Here is a 27,081-nt window from a genome sequence, read left to right on the forward strand (position 1 = left end):
AACGAGTCACAAACAACAATAAACATGCACATTGCCCGATATTACAATATTATATTCTTGACTTTTTGTTGTACATATTTTTATTATACGATATCGAAATAAGAAAAGCAGCAAGGGAAAGAAGGGCATATCTGTGCGCTGATAAGTTCATTGGCTTTTATCAAAGTTCTGAAGAATAACTTGAAATAAATGTGAAATATTAATGAGGGGAATGCCCACACATGAGGGCACATGATAAATGTGGCAAGTGGCAAGCGGCCTGAGATTGTGAGTGAAAGAATATGCGATGCTGTGGAGGAAGGACCTTTGCCAGTGTTAAAGATTTGCGCCTCATTTGAGCGGTTTCATTGCCAAGAGACAGAGAGCCGGGTGCCCAAGGTTAACTGTCACTAAATGACTCTGACAAAAGATACATTCAGTCGGTGCTCCTCCGCTATGACAAATTGATTACATGTAATGCTGTGTGTTCGCTGCTTGCCCCATTCGCTACTGCTGCCACTGCCACTGCCACTGCCACTGCTGCTGCTGTATTTGATTAGGTGGAACATTTTATTTCCTCTTTTGGGGCTCTAGCGTGGATGTCTTTCAAAATTTGTCTTGTTTTCTGTTGATTTATATCTCTGCGAGACATAGTTTTGTCCCACTCTCTCTCTCTCTCTGTGTGTGTGTCTGGCGCTTTTCTTCTTATTTGATTTCAGCTAAGATGATTTGGCCTTAATGCATTGAATTGAGCCAAACAGGAAACCTTTGAAGACAACTCCCACCCCGTCTTGCTCTTCCGTCGAGCGACCAAAGGCTGTTCCTCTATCCCCTCTCCCCTCTCCCCTCTCCACACATAGCAAGTTGAATTGGCCTGGTCGAAGAGGATTTCTAGCCAATACGTTTATTTTCAGTTATAAATTAAATTTTTCATTCCACTTGCTCTTGTGTCCCTTTGCCACCCCACCGCCCCTTCCCCCCTCACCCATTTACTTTCCTGGGAAGCGTTTTTATTTACGGTAAATTTCATTTCGATTTCTTTTCCCATTTTTCGGGTTTATTTCTTCTTTTTTCTTTTTTTGTTCCTTCTTGTGGCTGTCTGCACTTCTTGAAAGACACCCATCCACAGCCCGCTGCCACAGCTCAGATGCGAAGAGCTGAATGGCCAATCAATAACATGGGGCAAGAGAGTCGAGTGGGGTTGGGGTTGCAGGTTGGGTTGGGGGGGTTGCCTGTTCCTTCTGCAACACTCTAAACACCAATTGATGTTTATATGATAATGATTAATGACTACGTTACTTTTACACAGATTGCTTTCGGAATGGCTTCACTGTATTGTAAATACCATGTCCATGCATCTGTATCTGTAGCTCTGTAGCTCTGTAGCTCTGTAGCTGTGTGCGGAAAACCTATTTATTTATAGGCCCCCACCTACCCATACAAACAGGAGGCATTCTGGCTCTGGCGCCTAGTTTTTGGGCCTTCTGTTTCTCCTTCTCCTCTCTCCTACTTTCCCTGCTGCTCTTTCTTCTGCTTCTTCATTTCCTTTTGACAGAGTTTTAGTTGCGAATAGCCTTAATTTTTCGTTCGCCGCTGCTTTCGGGCCTCATTACCAGACATTCATCAATTGTTGCCAATTTGTTTCAAAGTAAGCGAAAGAAATTGTTGTTACGACATGTACTTGGCAGTTTCCTGTTTGTTCCTACACTCGCATCGGTTAGCCTGAGTTATTTGTCGTTTTATTGCGCTTGCTAAATGTTGAAGGAAACGGCGCTGACATTTGGATGCCCGGTCTGAGTAGATAAATTTGGGAATCTCGTATGGGAAAGGGAATCCTAGAAAGTGGTTTAAGGGTAATATTTGTTATTGGATTTGAAGTGCTCCCTTCCTCCCTCCAGGATAAGCATAGATCTGCCTCTGAGTTGTCTGCCGAACTTTCTAGTTCTTGCCATTTCCTTCGACATCAACTTTCTAGGGTATGTGAAGGAAGGTACCTTCCTTCCTTCGATTCTCCCTCACTTTCACTTGCTACTGCTGTTCTTTTTTTTGGCCAACTTGTTGTAACTGTTACTAATGATGACAACTTATTTTGGCCTAAATGCTCGGCCAACACTTTTATTGGTTTTCGTTATTAATGATGGCCCTTGGAGTAGGAACTGGTCCAAAAACTGGCGGAAATGACTTTGTGGTTCCGAACTTAAGGTGGTAGAAAAAAAAAGGGGAATTTATTCATTAATCAAATGCACTGATTAGAGTGTTGCAGCCCTGGAGAAGTGCGGGTGTGGAAGGTAGGAAGTCAGGTGGAGTCACTGAGAAGTGGGTTTTGGTCGACTTTTATGGGAGGCTGTGTCTGACAGTTGGTTGCTGGACACCCACCAGCAGCAATTACACTGGCGGCAAATGAAATTAGAACAGCAATCGACGACGAGGAAAAAAGGGTTGTCAGAGCAACGCAGTTATATCGATGAGGGCGAAATTAATCAAAGACGAAAGTAATCATCGAGTCAACATGGACAAATGGAGTGTGCCAAATGGACTCCCCGCCACAACACACACAAAACCCCCTGGCAACCCACCAACCATAAGAAAAATGTGTCTGTCTGAAGGCGTGTCCTGTGTTTTTGGTTTGCCGTTAATTGTTCTCTGCTTTCTCTTTCTTGCGCGCTCTCCCTCTCTTTCTCACTTGTTCTCTCTTGTTAATTTCTTCGGCTGTTGCGCCCCGTTTACGATTCCATTTGCCATTTATCATTGTGTGCGCCCTTCGCCTTTGGGTTATATTTTATAGGTCCCCTCTTCTATGCCCCCTTCAGTATGGATATCTGGGGAAAAGGGTTTGGCCGGCACTCATTTTACGTTTGTATTTAAATATTTTATTGAGTGCTTGAAATTGTTAATTGTTTTTTAATGGCTAAAAAGGATAGAAAAGTGTAAATGAAAAAGGGATAAAATAGGACTAGATTTTCCCCTCCCCAGAGCCAGATCGATTCCAATTAGGGCTCTCTATCCACATCCCAGAACTCTTTGGCGGCACGTGCTATGTCAAGCTGTGTATCCTGCTGTCTTATGCATCAAAGAGCAGACTGAAAATCAGCCCAGAGCACTGCACATTTTTGTGGCATCTCGCGCATGGATCAAACTTTGATCAAAGCATCAACCACAATTTTTTTATGCCACTCATGGCTGGCATTTTGCACGGCCAGCAAGGTGAGAGCATTCTAAGAATCCCTAATGAAGCTCCGATGACATTTTAACTTTCGGGTCGAACGGCAAAGGAGACCCAAGCAGCCCCGCCAGGAATCTCGCAGGATTTTTTTGTTGCGCTTGACAGCTTTTAATACAAAATACAAAAAGTTCACGTTGCTGGATTTTCATTTTGATTTTGCAGCAAAGCGAGAGCGGGGCAAACCCTTTTTTCCTTCCGCTTGTGTGGGGCCATGTCCTGGACCTTCTTCATGTGACATATTTTTAAGTAAGTTGTCAAATTATTTTCAGTGTTTTGCACAGCAGGAAAAATGAAATTATGTTTGCGGTTTCGCCTCGTTCTTGTTTTTGTCCTTGTCCCCTCCATCGTTTCGTGGTTTTGCCTGCAAGGAAAATGGGAAAAAGTCAAATGTTGAAAAGGCAAAAGGTAGGCTAATAATGAGAGACCTTTTCTCGAAGGGAAAGGAAAGTAGCTGCTGCTTACCCTTGATGTAATCCGAGATGCATTTACCATCGAACCCAAAACTGCACTTGACTTTGGGATCAGTTTTCACAGCTCTCGCAGTCCCTTTTCGATACTTCTTCCAGCACCTTTTCGACATTTCCTTTCTTTTATGCCTTCTTCTTTGTTGTCTTTTATCGGGGCATGCATTAGAGTAAAGATTAAACGAAATTGTGACTAATTTGGTAACCTATTTTCTTCTTTCTTTGCAGGTAATTATCTCGCTTAGATCAGATCATCAACTCCATCACAATGATGCCAAGCTTCATGCAAATGGCCATCGCAAAGATGAACAGGATCAGGGTCTTGCTCGGTCTCTGCCCATCCGTGGCCAAGTGTGTTACAAGTATCTTTTTTGGCATTCTCTTTAGGAATTCCTATTTGAGATTCGTTTTGTTTTGAATTTATTTTAGTTTTCAGTTTTTCATATATTTTAGTTTTGTTGATTTTATGGGCAATGCCGAGCCGACCCACATGGATGTAAACTTTTTATTTTTCCACACACTCAAAAGTGTGAAATGCATAGCCAAACATTCAGTTTTGAAGTGAAAGCCGGCAAACAAAAGGCGCATTTGGATGCACATTTGCGGCAGCTGCAGCTGCTGCCACACAGCCGATGGGCATTTTCACACATAAGCAAATTGTTGCCCGCTGCCAGCTGTTGGCTGGCCTCCGTCTCCAACTGCATATCCATTATTGCTTCTGGGTTGGAAGGGCGATCCAGCAGCACATCTTTAAACAGTAGTTGTTGTTGTTGTTTTTGTTGATTCTTCTCGCTCTCTGATCTCGGCTCTCGGACTACTCCCCACTTAGCCTTGGCTGCTTGTTTAGCCTTTTTCGTGTTGATGTTAAGTGTTTTTCTTTTGGTTTTCGGTTTGTGTCGTGCCGTATCGTGTCGCTTCAATTTGTGTTTGGCTAATGAAAATACCTTCAAGAAAGAGCGACGGCACTGTAAGCGTTTTACAATACTTTTGGGCTAGGCATTTTCACCGCCTTTTGGGGTGCTCTCTCTCCAGTGACTCAGAGGCAGGCATTCCACAAGCAAATGACTTCATTGTGCTGCACTCGAGTCCCATCTGCACTACGCTCTGTGCCCCAAGCCCTAGCACTTGTTGTTAAGCTATAAATTCGCAGCCGCAAGACAATGGGGGTTACCCAGACTCGGCGGCTGATCTCCACTTAGTCTCCTCTGTTCAGTGGTTATTTCTGCCAGTGCCAGTGCCAGTGCTGCTGCTGCTGCTGCTGCTGCTGCTGCTGCTTCTGTTGATGATGATGATGATGCTTTCGTAATGGAATTCAATGCATTTAATGGAAATTTTTGCATTTACATAATCGATGCAGGGCAGAGGCGCAGTCAAGCAGCAAAAGCAACAGAGCAACAGTGAGGGCAAAAAGTGTATGCTCACACGCAAATTAAGCATCTTGGAGCAACACTACAGCCACTCCCCACCTCCCACTCGGACTGCAGAGTCGGTCTCTCTGGTCGTCTCTCCAGTCTCTAGTCCATGGCCAAGCAACTCAATTTGCTTGCGCAATCTTTCCGTACTCTCACCCCTCCTCCTTCTCCCTCTGCCTCTGCCTCTGCAGCACTGAAATTTGCATAGAGCTCTGCATGTGCACGAGTTTAGGTGCTTAGATTGTGTGTTTGTGTCTGTGTGTGACTCTCTGATTTAAGATACTTGCTTAATGTGTAATTTAGTGCATTTAGATAAGTTTCCATAGTGAATTTTTTGATGTGTGTGTTTTGTGTGTGCCCCATAGGGGGAAGGGGAAAGGGAACTTAATGCATTGTCTTGCATTTCTGCATGTTGCATGAATGCAGCATTCAGTGATTCTGTAATTCTGTGTGTGCCACTGCCTCTGGCTCTGGGTTGCTGCTGCTGCTGCTGCCTGGGTCTCGTTTCGAGCTGCATCTGCCTCTCCTGCCTGTTGGCTGATAATGCTTTTGTTTATTTAACGGCGCTAAGTGCATTGGTTGCATTTGCATAAATCGTTCATGGTTCTGCAGGCCGAGAGTGGGGAGTGGGGAGTGGCAAGAGAGAGAGAGGCTGAAGAGCCAGACGAACGCATTAAACAATTTGTGGCATTTTCGCGTTATTATAATGCTGATAAGAGGCAGCCATGCTGCGTAAAATCTACACTAGAAAAGAATTTAAATATTTCAAAAATGCATTCAACAATTTGTTGCTGCGCTGCGTGGCAGGGCCGTGGCTCTTGTATCACCACGCGTGTTAATCGCAAAAGCCAATATGCAGTCGATAGCCATTTGTTAATGCGTTATGCATTGCCTGCTGCTGCTGCTGCTGCTGCTGCTGCTTCTGGCATTTCTCAGGCATTGTCAGTGCATTAAATCCCCCGGAAAATGCCCTCTACTGAGCAGGGACCTGGCCTGGCCTGGCCCTGTGATAAATTACACAACGGACGGACAGCGACAGAGAGACAGAGAGAGAGAGGGAGAGAAGGAGAGAGAGACAGACGGCGAGACTCACATTTAATAAATAAAAATTCCATTATGGTCGACCCGGTCCCGGTCCCGATCCCGGTCCCTCCTCCAGCTCAATCAAATAACAAAGGAACTTGGCTCAATGGAACCGCGAACAGGCAGATTAAGAGGGGGTGGCACGCCAGGAGAGGTGTGGAGTGTGTGTCGGTAATAAATGACGTTGCATCTCCTGGTCAGAAGAGATACGGTGCAGGGAGGGTTGGTGGGGTGCGTGTGGGGATCGTTATGATGCCATAACGTCGCACAGGGATAAGCTTGTCAATTGACGTTACCATTTTACATGCCTCATGCCTCATGCCTCATGCCTCACTTGCCTCATTTTTTGTCTGCTGGCGCCATCTCAAACGCCCACAAAGCGTTGTGTTGCATCATCGGACAGCGGGCAGCAGCATGCAACAATTGTGGACAAAAAACCAATCCTGTTTTTGTTAGCTGCCGCTGCAGTGCCCGCCGCAACATGGTGTAATTAACCCGTTTGTCATGCAAATAAATCAAAAGCCAACATCCCTCATAGTTGTACTCCTTTGGGGGCAGCACTGGAGATCATGTTGCATGCAGTCTCAACCGCATTTTCGAGTGCATTTTCCCCATTGACTGCTGCCGTTGCTGTTGCTGTTGCTGTTGCTCTTGTCGTACACGTGTCAATTGTCGCCACCGCACAGGAGTTGGGCTTCGAGTTTTTCCTTTTGGCCGTTCCCTGGGTTGGGTTTGTAGTTTATGGAATTATACTTTGATTCACATGCGGGATTTTCCACGACTTTCATTTTGGCAGGCAACCAAAAAGTCATCTTCACACACCCTCGAAACGAAAACAAAACCAAAAGAGCAACCGAAATGCCACCAAATTAATTGCAACAAAATGCGTTAAATGCCTTTCGCATTTATCAAGACGGGGAACGTGCCCCGCATATGCCACAAGCTAGTTCTCTCTCCCTCCATCCTACCCCTCATCGTTGCCTGATGCTCGATCGTGTGCACTTTAATGCCTCAATTTTCATCAGCAATCACCATTGCTGCCACTGCCGCTACGTGCGCGCACCCAAAAATAGCCGCGTTTTTCCTGTTGCCTGTTGCCTGTCGCTCATCGCATTTCATTTTGGTTTTTGCTTCTGCCTACGATTATTTCTGTTTTGTTATTTTGGCTTTCTGTGTGTTTTTTCTTTCTGTTTGTTTGTTGGTCAAAAGACAAGTTCCGCGTGAGCCAATTTTTGGCCTAAATGGCAATGAACTTGAACGTCACATCGCTGAGCGTCGCGTCGCTTCGAGTCGCGTGGAATTTCGCTGGCGCCCTGCGATTTAATTTTGGTTTTCGTTTTCGTGTCGTTTTCTTTTCTTCTGCTTCCCCTTGGGTGTGTGGGGGGGCTTGTTGTGTCTCTCTGCCGTTTAGCGTTCGGTTTTGGTCACGCGATGCTGCCAGGCGTAACAATTAGCCAAAGCAGACAAGAAGTGAGTATGTTATTAAGGGTAGGTGGTGGTAGGGACACAGGCCGGCCCCTGTGAGTAATCATGAGACTATAAATTCACATTAACTTCATTTGAAAAAGGTCCGTCCGGCCATGTTGTGTGTGTGTTATCTTTGATTATTAGGAAACCCATTTAAAAGGGAAGTTTATACTAGAAGAAGCAAGGAAAAACAGCTGCTGTTAAACAATTGGAGCTTAACTAACAGCAGATATGTCCAATAATATAACAGAGACATCAGCAATATCATAATAAGAACTTGCTGCCAAAATTCACATAAGAAAAACCTACAGCAACCGACACACAGCCAGTTCTCACCTAATAAAAGTGACGAAGACATTTTCTCTCTGATGACAGCTCCAACAACAGCAACATCAACAACCCCCCACCCAAGGCAATGCTGCCAAAAAATGCAAGAAAAGCGAAAAGAGTAGATATAGTATAGCGCGAGAGAGAGGGGGGGGGGGGGAGGGGCAGGCGTGACAGCATGAAGTGTAGCGTAATAAAATGCACACAATTTACGCAATTTACGTAACGCTAAAAAACATAACAGGCAAACAAGGAGCGCAGGAGAAGGGGTTCGGTGGGAGCCTCCCAAAGTCACAGATGGAAGATGGAAGAGCAAAGGCACTTAGCGAAACTCCAACACACACATCGCATAGTGATGGCAGTGGCAGCTTTTATGGCTGCCTTTGCACGTCACTTTTTTCACCGATGATATTTTTATACAGCGAAATTGGAGAATTTATCTTATGGAATGTTCCTGCAACGCGGCTAAACCTTTTGGGGAAAATCGTCAGTAGTGCTCGTGTTTTTGTTGCTCCTCTTTCTGCCCCTCAATGCTGCTCATCTGCTCGCTTGCTTGCTGCTTGTTGTTCAAACAGTTTTCGACGCGTTTTTCACATTTTAACAGCCGCCATTTTGTTGGTGCCCGTTTGCTGTTGTTGCATTTTCCGGCTTTGCGCTGTCATTGTCCTGGATCCTGGCATTCCTGTTGCTGCTGCTGAAAATGTTGCTCTATTCGCCCCACCCGAGGTTTTGTTTCGTTTCATTTTGGGCTGCCTTCCGCCTTTTTCGGTTGTTTGTTCTTGCCTCCTTTTCTTTTTTGCCTCTTTTTTTTGTTGCTTACTCTTTTTGCCTTTCATTTTGTACATTTTCGTTTTGCCAGCATGTTTCGAAATTCAATTTTCGTCAAGTTGGCAACAGGCACATGAAGACAGCTAGTTGATGGAGGGGTGCGGTACGGGCTGTGGTGTGGTGTGTGCCTCCTCCTTCACTTTACTTGCGACAAGAGAAACATTTGTCTATGTCGAGCTGCGACGACATGCAATAACTTTAACTGATTTTCAGAGGCAAGGACGTGAGGCAAAGATGTGCCCGAAGAGTATTTATAATTCTATTTATGTTTCAATATAGTCCTGGCAAGAGCTGGGCAGAGCCACATGTGAGCCCGGGGCATCCCTCTGGTAAAAAGTTCCCTCCTGTCAGGCTTAATGATAAAGTGAAAGTTTTTTCAGTTGCTCGTGCTTTTCTTTCGTGCCATCTTTTGCTGCATGCCACACACATAGAGGGGTGTTTGAGTTTCTTTGCACACCCCGCCTGCTCTTTGGACAAGCAAATGGAACGGCCTGTTCTGCCATGAAAATCAAGTTGACTTTTCATTAACAGCTTAACAATGGCTGTGCCTCTTTCGCCTGCTCCTCCTTCTACTGCACTTGTGGGCATGGCTGGTTCTGGGCCTTGGCTTTTTGGTGGTACTGTCAAGCCAAGTTAAGTTGTTTTTGCTGCCAGTCTGTCATCCTCCTGGCATATGCGGGCACTGCAAAAACAAAACTTTTGTTCCCGCATTAAGGCCCCGCTTAAGTTTCTCAGCCATGCAACACAAGAGCAACAGCAATTAATGCCACTTCTTTTTCACCAAATTCTCCATGTTAACTACTTGAAAGAAAACACACACACACACACACACCCACACACATCATTTTCTTGGGCAAAGCAGAGGAAGAGATGGCAAAGGGCAAAGGGCAAAAAATAACATTTATTATTATAATAATAAATTGTTGCAAATGATGATTGACATTGGAATACGTGTGGGGGTGTGTTGTGGTGTGGAGTGTCTCGTCTCTTGATGATGATGTTCATCAGCAATAAAATGACAGAAAATTGCGCATACGCACCGTTGCGCGTTAACAGGCTGCCACCCAGTGGCACAACCGCCACTGAATGACGATTAAAAGGCATTTTGCCAACAGGCCCCGTTTTTATGGGCTATCCGCCGCCCGGACATGTCCCACTGCCACTGCTGCTGCATCATAAAATCTTGCTCATTTGACGTGACAGGGAGCCCCTGGATGGAGCCTGTTCTAAGACGCTTCTGGGCCTCCAGGCTGCCACTTGATTAAATGAATATTCTGTGTGTGGGTGGGTGCTGGTGGTGGTGGTGCCGCAGCACCCATTACCGAATGCGGCATCAATTTTTGGTTGCATTTCAAATGAGCCAAAAACAAGCCCTAATTCGACTTCATAAATGTTTAAGCCAACTCCTCCTGCCCCGTTATTCTATTGAATATTTAATGCTGCCCGTGCCCTGCCCATGCCATCGAAAAGTATGCATTTCATTCCGGTTGTCAAGCACTTTCGCTTTTAATTAATTGATATTAGCCAAGTTCTCTCTGCTCCTCTCTGTTCTGTTTGTTTGCTGCTGATACACAAAGTTTGCCACGATAAGATATTGTTTATAAGAGCAGAAAAAACAACAACAAAAAAGCGACAAGAAACTAAACGAAACGAAACTTTGGTGCTAGCGATAAGAACTTGGATTCAATTAAGGTAACTTGGTCAATGCCTTTGCTGTGGCTGTAGCAGGGGGGAGGTGGAGCACTTAGCTGGTGCCATATGGAAACTGGAGCGAAAATCAGTTGACTTTTTTTTTTTCACGATTGCTCTCGCCTGCTGCCAGCCTCCCTCCAATCACCGCTTTGTTGTCAGCTTCGTCAACGTTGCCAATGCGCCAGCAGCCTGACAGGTGCCATTTTGTTGCATGCCGCTGCTGCTGTTGCTGTATACATGCCACGCCCCGAATGTGTCAAGGCGCATTAGACCCGTTGCGAGTATGCCACTTAAAGGGACTCTCCCCCGCCCCATAAATCTTGCCATTCCATTGCAATGCGTGCGTCATTGAGTGCGTGCCATGCCCCATCCTCCTCCTCCTCCTCCTCCACCACCTCCTCCTCCCAGCGAGTTTTCCCAGTTTGTCAGCTTGTCAGTCGCTCACTCAGTTTGCTGGTTCCTCACTCACTTGATTTCTATTACACTTGACAATTTCGCTGGGCTTTTGTGTGGGGCCTTCTGCGCTGCTGTTCCTTGGATCGCTTCTTTTTTTCTTCACTCTCTCTGGGCTGGTCTTGTGTCGCCATTTCACGCTGACATGATTTTGACACATAAATGACAAAGTGTTTAATATCCACAGCAAAGCAGCGACACAAGCTCCATGGGAGGAAGACAGCGCGAGAATTATGTCACTTGAACGAAGAAACATTTCTGCTTCTGCTGTTGCTGTTGCTGTTGGTGTTGCTGCTGCCTCGACTTCTTTTTCAAATTGATTACATTTTAATTTGTGTTGAGTGAAAGCTGGCGCTGGGAAAATTGTGTGCTGGAAAATGTTGGAGCACTGAAAAGTGCATGCTTCGATGGCGATCCAAATGCGAGTGTTAGCGCGAGGGCGAGGGAACTCGTTTGCTACGGTGGATTTTGCCTCTAAATGTGTCGCACATTACATGCAATTTGGCCCAAACTGAAGAGGAACACAGACACTTCCCACACCTAAAAGTTGGAGACGCAAAAACCCAGTTTAGTCTTTCGTTTTATTTTTCGAGCATCGTCATCATCCTCATCATCATCGTCAATGTTTTCGCTGTGTCGGTTGTTGGTGTTTATGTGGCGTCATTATCGCCAGATTAACTGCCTCTCATTCTCTCTCACTCACTCATTCTCTGGCTCTGTCTGTTTCTCATTCGCTTTTGTTGCCGGATTCCCTGTTCTCCCTGTTCTCCCTGTTCTCCCATGCCCCATTTCCCATTCCCTGGACCCTGGACCTGTGCCTGTCCTGCGCTTTTGGCAGCTCTCGCGTTGGCGTCACATGCATCGTTGTCGTTGTCGTTGTCGTTGTCTCTGCATCCTGCATCCTGCCCACGCGTGCCGCACATGCAACGCACTCGCTCCGGTTCCCCTTGCTCTTCCTCCTGCTGCCGCGACTCCCTTTTGTTGCCGCCTTTCTGCCTGTCGCCTGGGCAAATTATGCTGCAGTTAAAATTTAAAGTTGAGTGGCGCAAATGACATTTAATTGAATTAAAAATAGCACCAAGCACCATGCCCCCCCCTCCGTGTGTGCCCCTTCATGGCAGCGTATATGGAGCGAGTGCCAGCCAGAGATTGTGCCGTGTGGCAAGGCTTCGTTCATGATGCATGACTCTATTGGGTCGGTTGTCTCCACAAGGCAAGCAAAAGTCGCTGCTGCGGTGCAACTAATTTCTGTATATTATCCACTAGAATCGATACTAAATATGATCTATATGCGATTGTTTAAAGTGTTTAGATTGATTATTTATCGATTATTAATGCAAATAAGCTTCAAATAGCGAAAAATAAATGAAAATTAATTATTTTTCCATACAAAAATGTTTCCAATTATGCTTAAATGTTTAATGATTAATTATGAAATTTTGTGCATTGAATTACGCATTTATTAGTGTAGAAAAAAGCCATGTTTATCGTTCTATTCTCTGTATACATATCCACGCCTGCACTTGACACTTTGGCGTTGCCCAAATATCCAATTCCCCTTGCTCATTCCCAATCCCCCCTCCCAGTTCCACTCCATCAAAACACACACACACACACACAGAGAACCCAGCGACCAGTCCCTAGTCGTAGAGGATATAATGAATTTGACGTCAATCTTTATTTGGCAGTGAGTGTCATTTAAGATATCAACGCAATGCGCAATGTTTGGGTTTGGGTTTGGTTCGGGCTGTGGGCTGTGGGGTGTGGGCTGTGGGGTGTGTGCCACCGTTTGTGGTGCTACTGACGCTGCTGGTGCCGCAGCGGAAATCGCTCGCATTGGGGCATCAAAAACGGAATACTGAGAACAAAAAGCGAGTGGGGGGAATGTTGTCGGCATACAAAGTAGAATTACTGATTGGCAAAAGCCAAAATGCCAGGCAGAGGCAATGCCAGCGACTGTGGCAATGAAATGTGAAAAGGCCGAAAGAGCAACAGCCACAGCAACAGCAGCAGCAACAGCAACAATGAGGGGAAACAGCAACAATTCTCATACAAGTTTAATTTAATGAAGCGCAGAGCTGAGCAGAGCAGAGCAGAGCAAAGTGTTTGAGGTAGTGCCACGGCGGTGTTGGAACATCGAGGTGTGGGCGTTTGTGTATAGATAGTTTCGTGCTTTCTCGTTGCGGCAACAACAACAGACAGTGAGACGGCGGCATGTTCGACATGTTGTATAAATAAATAATTGTGCATTGATGAGCAAAAGGCGAAACGTGAAACGTTCGACCGAATGGACAGTGTGGAGATACAGAGCTGCTAGATAAAATTGCTACGGATCCATAGATACAGTTGGACGACGACGACGAGTGCCTGTTTGTGGCAGCGACACGCACTTCCGCATTATGCCATCAGAGGCACACAGAACACAATGTGAAACGCAGGCACCAAATGAATCTGTCATTTCAAATGTCAATTTGTGTAAAGTACAAGTCATCGCGTCACGGCTCTCGTGCACATGGATGTATCTGTGTGTATCTTTCGGTTGCATCTCTCTGAGTATCTTCCACTCTGTGGCAGTATCTTCCCATCAGTATCTGCAGCTGAAAGCCAAGGCAAAACACTTGTTGTACGAGGCTAGGCGGTCGGGTCGGCGGGGTGGGTGGCTGGGTTCTCCATCAAGGTCAGTCAAGGCAATTGCACTGTGTCTTGGGTCTCGACCCGTGGGCATGGAAACAGTTCAATGATCTCGCGCGGGACTCTATTCTCGATTGCCAATCGAAAAATTGCTCATTTTACGCCCTCTGCTGCTGCAGTAGCCCCTCGATAGCTGCCGCTTAATGATGCCAAATATGGTACGGAACGTAGCTGGAGCTGGCCCGTCTCGAGTGAGCCATAAATATGGGAAAACTATTCGCGACCAGTACGAGGGCCGGCCGGCCCGAGAGCAAACCCAAGAGCTGTGTCTGTGTTGACGTTCTGCCAGTTTTGGTGGCTCGCCTTCCTTCTCTCGTGTCTCTCGTGGCTTTTGTCTGTGCCTGTGTCTGTGTCTGTGTCAGTGCCTTAGCCGGGTTATGACATGCTGATGTTGGTCTGGCCTGGCTCAGAGTACTGTGAACTCCACGTTCCGGGGTGATATGCCGCGTCCGTGTTTTGCATTTGACATTCGACTGGTGGGGGTCGCAGTCGCAGTCGCAGTCGCTTGGAGTGGAGTTCGGTTGCCAAGTGGCACTGGCCAAGAGTGCTTCAACCAGTCACGTGTGTGTGTGTGTGTGTGTGTGTGTGTGTGCAGTGCATATGGCAACAGTCGTTGTCACCGTTTGACCATACACTGACAGAAATTAGTGGCTGTTTTATAATCACGAAATAAGTCTGCGAATGAATGCAATATTATAGAAAATGTTGCTCATTGAGTTTCGTTTTCCTTTTATCTCAGTGTCCACTTTGCAGTCAGTCGCCGTCTCTTGCCCTCCTCCTCATGCTCCTCCTTCTCATCTATCGATGTTGAACTCTATTTTGGACTATCTGCTTCCTCTGTCCTTTCCTGTAGCGTCGTCGGCGTCGTCGTCGTCGTCGTCGTCGTCTGTGCTGCTTTTTATGGCCCTGGTTGGCTGTCAGCTTTTGCTTTTTGCATTCGATTGCAGCAGCCATAGACACACTGACGAAGAGAGGCGGAGAGACAGAGGCAGAGACAGAGTCGGGGCAGCAGCAACTGATTTGCTTGGGGATTACGATTTTGTCTATCACCTAATGGGGTCGTTTGGCATGGCACCGTCAACGGACAACACACAGCGGACAAGCAGCGCACAGAGACCAAGAGGGAGACAGAGAGAGAACGTTCTCGTTCTCTGGATGCCTGTGGATTGAGGATTGTGGCTGTGGATCTGTGTGAGTGTCTGCTTTAAGTAGATGTTAACTCAGGTCAACTGCTGCTGCATGGATTTGCTTATGGAATATGCTTTTTGGGCTCTCTCTCTCTCTCTCTCTCTCTTGTATCTTTTTTGTTGCATGACACTCATCCGCAGTCTCTTCCGCTGCTGCTCCGCCTGCTCCCACTGATTACTGTTGACAGCAGTCGATAATTAAACGGAAATTGCAGCAGGAACTCGGGCCGAGATACAGATAATGATGAACAATCTGGCTTAGGTCTTGTATCTTTCTCTCTTGTCCTCCTGCTGACTTTCCTCCTTCTCTTGGGTAATCCATTTTATATTGCATGTCTCAGAAACCGCATTATGGCCGGTTGTGTGTGTGTGTGTGTGTGTGTCTCCCCGTGCTCCCCATCAATAATGGCAACATTGTTGCCTGTCACATGCTCATCTGCTGTTGCTTGTTGTTTGCCCCCTCGAAAGGGTATCTTGCCTTTGGCTGCCACGCCGGCAAAACCTAATTAATTATCGATCAAGTAGCGATAAATCATCAAAGGAAATGACAAACGCAATACTTTGGCGTGGGAAAAGTTGTGGCAAAAGGGAGGAAATTTCGTTACCTAATTTTACTTCATCGATTTACAAGAAAATTATACCGATAACCGTTAGTAATTGATAGTTATATCGATAAATAACACATTTATGAGAATTCCTGTTTAATTTCTATATTTTTTTTGCCATCATTTTCGCATATTTCCGTATTAAAAAGAGCATTCCTGCTTCGTCATGCGGCTGCATTCCTGTGTCCTGTACGTTTGACTCTCTTGATATCGCTTATCGTTTGCTTTTTTCTTACAATTTTCTGTTTACCCCTCTCTCACACACACACACACACACACACACACACAGCCATAAGCCTGAAATGACATTTTAACTGGTGCGTACACTCTGGCATATAAACTTGAGCATTTTATGCATATTATCCTTTATTGTATGCGGACTAAACCCCCAAGAGCCGCTTGCGGCCTAATGCGCATTTGCCTCAGCACAACCCACACACACACAAACACACACACACATCTCTGATGGGTGTCTTCCCTGACTGCTGGTTCTCCCGCTCGACAGCTGGGGACAACGATACGCCTTGGCAGCGCTTTAACAAAGTCAAAAATCGTATTTATTATATTGCATTGACAACTCATGTGTCATGGCTAAGAGGCAGCCGCCATGAAGGGTAGGCATCATGAGCGAGAATAAGAAAGAGAGTGAAGGATAGGTGGAGGTGGAGTAGGAGTAGGAGGAGTGCTGCAGATTAAGCCTCAGTCTCGTCTGAGGTTCAGGTTCTTGTTCGCCTTCCTTCCTTCCCTTCCCTTCCCTTCTCGTCTTGTCTTTCCTTTGGATAACTTTAAGTTTATGTATGTTCGGGCAGGCATTGGGGCTCGTCTGCCTGGTTGACTTCTTTCTACCACTTTTTGCTGTGTAGGTGGGCCCCTGCCGCTCTGCTGCCCCTTTCCCTGGCCCACTCCTTAATCTCTGCTCTCACTTCTTTGCCACAAACAACAGAGAGATAGAGAGAGAGAGAGAAAAAATAAACTTTGCCGCCAATGGCTGGCTGGGCTTTATCACTCTTCGATGTTTGTTGCCCCTTCTGTATGCCACTCCTCGTGTGGCGTCCTCCCGCTGTCGCTCATTTGTTATGCGACAGTGATAAATGTCATGCAAAAGTTTCGGCAGCTGTCAAAAGGCATGTTTTGGTCTTTTTCATTTTTCCTGCGCCTCGTATCCTGGTCTTTTTGCTCGTCTTCCTTGCCATCTTCCTGCTATTCCCCCACCACAGACCGTTTTTGTCTTTGGCTCGCATTTTTCTTTGGAATCGTTTGCCGCTTACACGATGACAGAGCGGGCTACGAAACACAGAGACCGTCACAGCCAGTGCTGCGAGGGTTGATTAAGCGCTTTTCATATGTGAATCTCTGCGTGTGTGTGTGTGTGTGTGTACGCCTGCTGGAGCTGACTTAAAGTATAATCCTTTGAGTTGCTCTCTATAAATGATGTTCCCCTGGCAAACGGAATTTTTGCATTGGAAATTAGCTTTCATTTTCGTTTTGAACTTGGGGAATCCCTGCAGCTCCCTCTGCCGCTGTATTGCTTCTCCCTTTCCCCTTGCCCACTTGCTGTCTAATTTAACGCATATTAGTTTTGCGCCAAGGAGGAGGGGTGTGGAAAATGTAGGAACAATTCAGTTCCTTCAAGGATTACGAGGAGTTTCTTTGAAAAATTAGCACCATTTACATAGTAAAAGCTGCCACGTAGCCCCACGAACCCCTGTCAACTGCTGCCAGCCCGGCGCTGCCTTCCCTTCCCCCCTTTTGATGTTCAGTGATTTTGTTGATGATTTTTCTCTTGGCATTTCTCGTTTATTTTTCTTTTCCGAATTTTCCTGCTCACATGCGTGAGGTCCTTGATTTACTTCAATTTATTGAAGCAGCCTGCATATGTGTGTGTTTTTGTGTGTGTGTGTGTGTTGTATGAATAAAAATTTATTCATCCATAAAGGCGCGAAAATGTTTCACTTGAAGCAAGAAATCGAATAGCAACAAAAAATGGCAACCAATCGTTGTCGCCGTGTGCCACCCATTTCTGGCAGCTCCCCCCTGCGGAATACTTGTCTTTATGACTGTTTCGCTCCATAACAGTTATACGCCGAGAACGATGTGATTTATTTGTGTTCTTTATGATCCAATATTGTTCTTGATGTCTTTTGCTCTCACGCCACAGCATCCCACCAACAGACCAGTCGCTGGATTCGTGAATTGATTTTTTTCGTTTGTACTCTCGAGATACTTTTTGGGGCATAAAAATTCAATTTGAGAGAATTTCAATTTAAAGTGCTTTCCCAATAGCAGAGGAGGGGGCCCACAATCTGGGCAAATCTTTTGACTGTTGCAAAATGAGAGGCTGGGGCAGAGGCTGAGGCTGGAACTGAAACTGAAACTGGAACTGGAACTACTCCAAGTAGTTGCCACGTTTCGCCACTTGACTCTCTTGGCCGCCGCCACTTGCCACTTCCACTTGAGCTACTCTGAAAATTATGTAAAGAGGCATTTAAAAAGGGTTTCTGTGAGACGGGGCAGCAGCAGCCATAAACGTAATTCAAAGAACTTTATTGTTATGCTGATGAGTCGAGTCGCTGAGCTGCGACTTGGCCGAAAACAAGTTTGTTGGGTCTAGAATTTTGCTTAATTCCTAGGCCCAAGCCAAAGGCAGTCAGGTTGTGCAGGGGGTTACACTGAGAGAAAGAGTTTAAGCAGATTTTCATGGCAGATTTCCCTTCTTTATGTTTACCCCACAGATTATGTTCTCAGTGTATGAGCAGATGTTGTGCTTCCCTTTGGCTTGGTTACTTTCTTAATTAATTCGGTGTTGGTTGAAGCTAAAGCAGGATGAACCGTGGGAGGGAGCAGTTCAAATGGGTTGTGGCACGCTCAGCATGTGTGCCACAGACCGGGCGCATTGTCTACTTCCATTGGATGAGGCCTCTGCCTGCCGCACAGCTTGTCGCCGGAGCATCACTTCAATTAAGGCACTTCACTCTCCACCAAGGTGTTGCACGTGCTGCAATGTGCGCTCGCTCGGCTCCGTTGCCTGAAGTTGAGAGTCAAGGATTTGAGTTGCCTTGCAGCCTGCCCTGCCACACGGCCCACGTTTGGATGCCCTTTTTTTGTGTTTCTTTGTATGCAGCCTCTACAAGTGTCAGGCGCTGATTATGATGAAGCATCTTGTCATAAATAAACACGACAGTTTTCCTCTCTACCATGCCCCCTCCGTTCCCCCCTCTGCTGTTGATTAACCCCTTTTGTAATCCATGCCACTTCCCACCTCAACCTTTTGAGCAGCCTCTCTCCATGTCCGCGTTCACGGCCTCTTCTTGTTGCTGCCTCTCATGTGCGCTGCTTGCTTATCTTGCTTCCTGCCTCCTTTTCTTGTGGCAAGCGTGTGGTTCATGTGGTTTTTCTCATCTGACTGAAGCCCTTAGCCGCCCAGAGCACTGTCTTGGGCTCTGGCAGCGAAGCCTCCTTACAGCCAGAGCACTTGTGGTTTTTAATTATTTCAAGTTTTCTGCCTCGGCATCAACTCTGCTGCCGCCCCTGCTGTCAACTGTACATTTTGTTGCTTGCTTCCACCCTGTTGCCTGTTGCCCCCCTTCTGGCTGTTGCTTTTTGAGTTCTTTTTAGATTTCATTTAATTAAGTTATGAGCTCAGTGGCCGTGCCGCCATCAATTTGTGTCCATTAAGCAAACAGAAACAAAAGACAGGCAGGCAGTCAGGCAGGCAGCATTTGGCATTATTTTGGCGAAAAAACAAAACGCACTTTTTGCTGGTCCGCTGCGGAGTGTGCCCTGTAGTCACCGTGTCAGTCGGTCAGCATCAGCGTCAGAGCTCTTTGCTCTTAAATGGAACTCAATTCAACTGCTGGCTGGACGACCCATTCATTATCTCATTTCCGCCTGAATAAGCAAAAACTTTATACTATATTTAGTACAAATACACCCACACACACACACACACACACACACACACACACAAACACACCTACAAAGAGACAGCTGAAAATTTATTAATAATGAAAATTGCCAGCGACAGTGAGAAAAATTCAATTAGCTTTCAGCTCTCTCTCTCTCTCTCTCTCGCTCTCTCTTTTGGTGCAGAGACGGAGACGGGGGGCTGCAAGAGCTGGAGGTGTGGGGGAGTGCGTGGCATAATTTAATTTGTACTCTGATCATTCATTCAAGCCAAGCATTCATTCAGCCATTCAGTGCTTCTTCCATTGTATCAAATGATATACAAAAAAAAACACACACAAAAAGACATAAAATTGTATAAAAAATTGCACAAAAAAGTACAACACAGAAAGATGCGAGAAAAAATAAGAATTAATTAAACAAACCAAAAAGTTTCAAGCAGTTCTTAAGCTTCATTTTTCAAATGGCTTGAATTTTGTTTAAATTTTTAATTGGTTGACAAATATAAAGTAAAGATTCTGCTTGTTCGCCAATCGATCGGCTATCGAATACCAAATACGATGCCAACTTATTAATAATCCACCAAGCAGTGCAGTCAGTGCAGGGGGAGGTGGAGATCTGGAACTGGGGGGAGTCCGAGTAATTATACTCAAGTGGAATTAAAGGAATTGCAAGCAATTATTATTTGTCATTAGTGGATGGGACTCCTCCACTTACTCCATTTTCCGTGCTCCATCCTGCAGCGGCTCCTGCTTCATGGCACGATTTTCAATTTGACCAGAACATTGCCTGGGCTGGACGCCAGAGCCAGAGCCAGAGCCAGCCGTAGATGGAGACGGAGGAGAATGGAGCCACAAATGAATAGCCCTTCGGCGCAGGCATCAAAAAATGCACGAGAAACAATTAATTTGTGGGAATTAATGAAGGAGCGGAACGAGCGGCGGAGCCCGCAAAAGGGATAAACCAGAGCAGGAGGAGGATTCAGCAGCAGCAATGTTGATTGCAGCCAGCGATTATTAACATTGAGCAGTGGGGCATGCAATGTGGGGTTTGCCGCATCAATATGCAAGACTGCGTGAGAGCTGCCGGAGCAGTCTGAGCTGGGGGAGCAACAACAAATTGACACTTGAGTGAAGACATTGCCCCAATGCGTTGCAATGTCGATGGCAAGTCAAGGGGACGGCGTCAAATCGATTTGCGCTACAACAAAACTTGCCGCGATAAGCGCGGCAATGAGACAAGAACGTAACTTGATGATGCCACTGCTTCAAGCAGCAGCAGCAGCAGCAGCAACAAAAGCAGCAGCAACAGCAACAACAATGATGCCTTGCAACCGCAACAACAACTGGAGTCGGTAAGAGTGCTGCAACTGGAGACTGCTGGACGGACCCCGCGCTGCCAAACGATTTGTCGTTGGCCTTTGATAATGCTGCTGCTGCCTGCCTTGCCTGCCTGCTGCCTGCCTGATGATGATGTTGTTGTTCCTGTTGTTTTGCCGTGGCACAACTGTACTGTAAAATGCGCTTATGCAACGAGAACACAGTGGGCAGGGAGAGAATGAAACGGCAGAGAAGCTTTTTCCACACTCTGTTTTTTCTGCACTTTTTGCCCTGTGTCTGTCTGGGAGTGGAAATACTCTGCGCCAATCGAATTACCAAGTTATAACATCCACTTGGCCAAAAGGGTAGAGAACGAAAGCCATGGCTATCCGATTGCCACAGTCATCTGCACAGTGGCCAGAACCACTCCCAGCCCCTGAGCCGCACCTCCTCCGCCTCCTCCTCCTGTCAACAGTTGTGTGTATTGGCTGCTGCTTTTTATGGCTTTGCTGTTTGGCTGCCGCCTGCTTACTGCTCCAGTTAACCAGAAGAGTTCAGAACACTCTCCTCCACTGCATCTGTCTCTTTCTGCTATTAAATTTCGCCAGAGAGCGAGCAGCACTTGCTGGAGGATTCACACACACACAATCCCCCACCGTTTGGCTCGTTATGCGTTATAGGATTTGACAGTTGCTTAATTTTTCTATTTCATTGCATTCTCAACGCATATTTCCGCACTTTATGGGATGTCTGCCGGCTGTCGGTGCCAGCCACGTGTTGCCTCAAAGATACAAAGCGACTTGTAGTTGCAGCTGCAGATCTCTCGTTAAAGAATTTATCTCTGGCTATTTGCTTAGAAAGTTCTGTTGCTGGCTGCAGTTTCTGTTGCTGTTGCACTTCTTTGATTTCCATTGCTGCTGGTGGCGTTTGCCGCAAAACTGCAAATTGCATTTGCCGCGCACATTTAGCTGTCAATGCCAGGAGCCAGAGTGAAGCTATTAGTTTTTTTTCCTCCACACAGCCGCACCTTCTCTCTGGCAGTAGAGGTGCCCTTTGCCTAGGACGAGGAATCCAGCAATTTGTTTGAACTGCACTGAGCTGTGTGCTGGATGCTGTGTGGCAGCTGCATAGTATGTTGTTTGCCCTGCTGCATCAGCATCGACAGCCTCTCTCTCTGTCTCTCTCACCGCCAGCATCATCATTATCAGCAGCAGCTGAAGATGCCGGCTATGCCGCAGATACTACTACGATGCAGTTCATCAATATGTCACACCGCCCCCTGGCCCCACGGCTCCACCCCCTTTGGAAGCTCTCCAGGGTACATAATCAAGAGCTAGATGGGAACCTTGGGGGCCTTGGTGTTTGCCACTGCCACACAGCCCTGTGCACTGTGCGAAATGCTGTGGATCGAAGATAGGCTTAGAGTGACATTATCTGGAAGTTCTCGGTGTTTCATTTCTTGCAGTGCCCTGCCCATGGTGGCGCCTCCCCAGATGCTGCGGTTCGGCTCTGCCAACTACTCATCTGAACTCTAAGCAAGACAACGAGCAGCACAGTACAGTTCTCCACAGTGCAGGTCCAATTTGGTTCAGTTGGGTTTGGTTTTCAATACGTTTCATTTCAAATTAAGTTATTTCCAAGCTGAATGCAATTTGCTGTCCCTGTCCCTGTCCCTGTCTCTGTCCTCTTCCTTGTCTGCGTTTCTGTTCCTTTTCACTTTTCATTTTGGCTGGCACTTCGCCCAGCACTTAGGGACACCGCCGCTGCCAGTACAGTCGCTTGGCCAGGAAGGGGTTTCTGCAGATCAGCTTGAATGAGTGCTGACTCATCGTCAGCATCCCAATACCAATCAACAAAGAGTGAGTGAGAGAGAGAGAGAGACATGGAGGACTTGCACTTACCTCGTGTTCCCTCGCTATTCGGCATTTCACATTCCATTTGCATTTGCAGCAGCACTTTTCTTCTCACATTTCCACACAAAATGTTGAAAATGCCATTCCAACTATTTTAAATGAGGTGGGGGATGCATCCCCTCGCCTACCCACCGTCTTACCACTGTAAATAATGATTTGTTCTTGTGTTCAACTCCTCAAGTGCGCGTTCTCATCAATTTCTACGCTTCTTCTTGCTCTCTTTACAGGTAATTAGAGATGCCACTACGTCATTCATTCCGTCAGTCCTGTCCAAACGTCTGTCCCGGTCCCGGACTTTGCTTTGGCACGCTCCACTGCCGCCACGGGGGCAGTGGTGGGCGTGCCCCTAATTAACAAATTGTCTGCCATTAATTAGTAAGTAATAAAAGATAAGGCAAAAAAGCCCCGCTGCTAGACCTGGCAACGCTCTAAAACTGCACAATGCAGCAGAAAATGGTGCTAATTTGGTCGGTTCACACGAGTGGGATGGAGGAGTGCAGCCAGTGGGCAGAGAGGGACAGAAGGGAATCCGCAGCAGCGGATAATTGATGATTGCAATTGAGCGGAGATGAGTTTTGCTTTGCTTCGGGCACAGATTTGGAGCCAGGATTACACTGGAAAATGTCTATTAATAATCCCGTTGTCCCTTTCTCCCATGGATAGATCTTATCAAACGATAAAGGTATGCACATGACGAGAGCTTTATCTTTTTGCACGATGTGAGGGGATGGTCTCCCTAGGTGCTGTGTTTTTTATAGCCACGCTGCTTTTATTATGGCGCTTATACATAGATAATTATCTACCATAGAGAGCGCACACACACACAGACAGATAGATACTTATGAAGAGAGTAAAGTGAAAGAGAGCAAAAAATGTTAGTAATTAAAAATAATAAGTACGCTTAAAGTGCACAGAACAAAGAGTGGAAAAAAAGCGAAAGTTGAATTGAAGTGTAGAGTGGAGTGGAGTGGAGAGGATGATTGAAGCAACCCTCGGGACAAAGATGTTCCCAACCACCAGATAATTCCCTCCAATGGTCAGTCCCAGCAGTAGAGTAGAGTGCACTTCACTGTCCAGCCAGACTCTGCCAGACCCTCTCCACGCCACGCCACTCCTCCTCACACCCATTCAATTGAGTTCGAATTCCGCTCCTTCTGCAGTTCTGCCGCTGTGCGGCTTTGTTTGCTAATTTCTCGAGCAACTTTCTTGAGTGTTTGGCCGCTTTGCCCCGCCAGCGGCATCCTTTCTTTTTGCAGCATCTTGTGGCAGCTGTCTCTGGCATCTGGATGACCAACCCCCAACCCCAACCATGCGGCATTTTCCATTTTCCATTTGGCACTGCAACTATTTTCTAATAAAAGTTGTCAATTAATTTACTGCGGCCAGCATTTTGTACTTTAAAGCAGCAGCAGCACCACCGAAAGGGTGCAGTGGAGAGAGTGGGCGGAGGGGAGCAGGCAGAGGTCAAACTGAATGGCGGTAGAGGGTGGCCGAACAAGAGTATTTATGAACCGATCATCCAGGCGACGCTGCTTCCATTGTGCTCTCTCTAGTCCACGCCTTCCTTTCCGCTACTCTGTTTTGCGTTACGCTGAATGCACAACGTAGCAGGAGGGGTGACAGGGGATTTGATGTGAGGGGATGGGGCAATGTTTTTAATCAAAAACCGCAGTCCATAACTCGGAGGTGCAGCAGTAGCAGCAGCAGCAAAAGCAGCACATAAAGGATGGCCAGAACCATGGAAAATGGTGCTAAAACAATGCAGAAAAGGGAACCGCAAACCGCTTGGGCAGAGAATCAGGGAGCAGCAGCAGAGGAAGATAAGAACGTGTAGCAACAGACAGCAGCAGGCAAGCAGTAGGCGCCCTTCGCTACCACTTGCTCAGAGTCCCACTGTCATGCACCAAAGCACAGCGACAAAAATTCTTCCCTTCTCTTATACTCCCCCTTCAGTTTGTGCGGGTGTCTGGTTAACATGGGAATCAATCTTTAAACAGAACAATATTAAATTTCAAACATTTCCGCAATTTCACAGGCAGTCAACCAAGGAACAGGCTAGACAGACTCCCAAGGGATGGGCAGGGGAAGGGATGGAATGAATTCGATTCGATTCGTTTCAGTGATAAGGATTCACCCCAACCTCCAGTTTTGACTTCAGACATTTAAGCCCATCAATTTTCGTTTCATTGAGTGGACACTTATATTTTTTTGATTTTAGGCCACTCGTTTTGAGTGGCACATATTTTATTATTTATATTTAAATTGTAGACATCATCCATTTCAAATCAATTGCTGCCCCTTATCCCTACAATACGTTTCGTGTTTCAATTTGTAATGGAAACTGCAATTAAATGGACTCCCCTGCCTCGCACACTAACACTTCCCTCGTTGGTTTTTATATGAGAATGCAATCACCGGTTTGTTATTTAATTAACTTGAATTTACATTTTCCACTCGAGGCGCACACACACACGCACACACACGATTGCACTTATTCCTACCTGCATAAAACTCTTCCCTTACTGCGATGTTCCCCAACGTTGGCATTCCCTTGCCCGCCCGCGGCTGTAGCCAATCAATCAATCATTCTGTGAAATATATATTGTAATTGCATCAAAAATGCAGCAAATTAAAAGACAGCAACAGCAACAGAATAGTGGGGCATAAATTACGCATACGCATGGGGCAGAGACAAGTGCAGCAAACAGAGTCCGAACGCGAAGCAACAAGCAAATCTCACAGCGGAATTTAAAATGCAAATAAATTCATTAAAGCAATCGCCAGATAAAAATGTACAACAAACACGAAGAGCGAAGAAAGAGGTGCTCTGCCTTTACTGGGGGAGTCGAACTGTTGGATACCCTTTAAGATTAGTGTTTTCCAGAGGTTCAATTACCTTCAATTTTATGTGGTCAAACTTCTTAGAGAGTCGGTCGCATGCGTTCCATTGGAAAGTGTATAAAAAAGCGAAAACAAAAGCAAATTGAATAGCTCTGAGCAGCGACGCGGACGCCAACCGCAGCAGAAGCCGTTTTAAGTACTGCGGCCATGTTTCTGTTGTTGTTCTTGTTGTTGCCTGTTGTTGAACATGTTCATGCATGTCGCTGTCGCTGCTGCTGTTTCTGTTGTTGTTGTTGTTGTTGCTGCTGCATTTATCTAACATTTGGTACGAGTATTGTGCCAGTTAATAAATCTTCATGTAAAACACAATGAATGCGCGGAGTGCCGGGCTGTGAAGTGAGAGTGGGTGTGTGGGGGCAAAGCTCTTGCACGTTTTGTCTGCTATTTTATCTAACTTTCATTAGAACAACAGTAATAGCCTCAGCCGCAGCCGCAGCCGCAGCCGCAGCGACGGCGACAGCAACAGCGACCGCGACAACAACTGTGGCATTCATTTTTCTGCGTTCATTGAACTTTTGCTGCCGGCAAACTGCAGTAGCAAAACGCCAGAGCCAGAGCCAAAGCAATAGCAAAAGCAACACAAGGAAAAGCAATATAAAAGCAAACGCAAAGCAACAACAATTATCTGCTGGCAGAGCCAGACATTGAGCGCATGTGCGAATCGTTGTTCTACAGGGTACACGGTACTCACAGTGTAAACAGGGGTATGTACCATGTAGAGTGTTTGCACCAGGGCGAATCAGTCATACCCGGGACTCATAACTGATATTGGAAAATGTGAAAGAATCAACTATACAGGGTATGCACATTGTAGTGAGACTCGTTTGTAGCATTCTCGATTCTCGATTTGCTTGTCTCTCTCTGTGTGTTGTCTTTTTTCTTGGATTCCTCTCCTCTCCACCTCCACCCACTGCTCATTGCTATGCAGTTATTATTGCTTGTTGCTGTAAATGCCGTTAAATGCTTGCTCGCGCCTTCGCATTCTTCTGCGGGTGTGTGTGTGGGTCAATGAGTAAGCAGGGAGTGGGGGAGGAAGATGCACATGTCTGTGCTGTGTGTGAGTATGTTTCGGGTGTAAATTTCATGCATTTCACAGTTTCATTCATAAAATTGTTGACAGGCCGCAGGCGGGCAGTGACGCAGCGACGCAGCATCTGCCGCTGGCGGAGCATTTTAATGAGATTTTGCAATTAGACAAAAGGCTGCTTGATACTCCACATCTTTGCCATTACACTCTGCTCTCTATACTCTCCTCTCTCTCTCTCTTTACATTTCCCTTTGTTCCCTGCTACTCTCTCTGCAACTCAAATTCGATTTCGAGTCGAATTGACTCTTTGGTATTTGGGTTTCTAGTTTAGTTTTGCCGACTGTTCGCCAATTCGCATGTGTGTGTGTGTGTGTGTGTGTGTGTGTGTGTGTGTGTGTGTGTATGTGTGTGTGTGTTTGGGTCGCTGTCGCTGCAGACAGCAGCGCTAACTTGTTTTTGTTGCTTATGCAATTTGAGCGGTTTAAACTAGTTTTCTTTTTACGTTTCCATGCTAACTAAATGATTGTTTTAGTACGATTTTTATTTTAGTCTCTTTTATGGCTAAAAATAAACAAGATAATTGCATATTTAGCTTTGCTCAACCCTA

At 46.2% G+C, this 27,081-nt stretch overlaps 2 protein-coding genes across 2 annotated transcripts in view; one reads left to right on the plus strand and one right to left on the minus strand.

The window, feature by feature from the left end:
* The window catches only part of LOC117581078 (Krueppel-like factor luna), a 112,006-nt gene that overhangs the window by 11,765 nt on the left and 73,160 nt on the right, over positions 1-27,081 (plus strand). The window lies entirely within an intron of this gene.
* Positions 3,400-4,118, minus strand: LOC117581088. Its single transcript, XM_034267978.1, has 2 exons — positions 3,628-4,118; positions 3,400-3,563 (listed from the first exon to the last, which is right to left on the minus strand). Exon 1 carries the CDS (start codon positions 4,042-4,044, stop codon positions 3,913-3,915), a length of 132 nt encoding a protein of 43 aa, XP_034123869.1. The 5' UTR covers positions 4,045-4,118; the 3' UTR covers positions 3,400-3,563; positions 3,628-3,912.

The sequence above is a fragment of the Drosophila guanche genome, unplaced genomic scaffold (assembly GCF_900245975.1).
Source record: "Drosophila guanche unplaced genomic scaffold, DGUA_6, whole genome shotgun sequence".
NCBI classification, from domain to species: domain Eukaryota; kingdom Metazoa; phylum Arthropoda; class Insecta; order Diptera; family Drosophilidae; genus Drosophila; species Drosophila guanche.

Excerpts from the sequence above, each read along its gene's own strand:
- LOC117581088 (XM_034267978.1), bottom strand. The coding sequence starts at position 4,044 with ATGCCAAAAAAGATACTTGTAACACACTTGGCCACGGATGGGCAGAGA.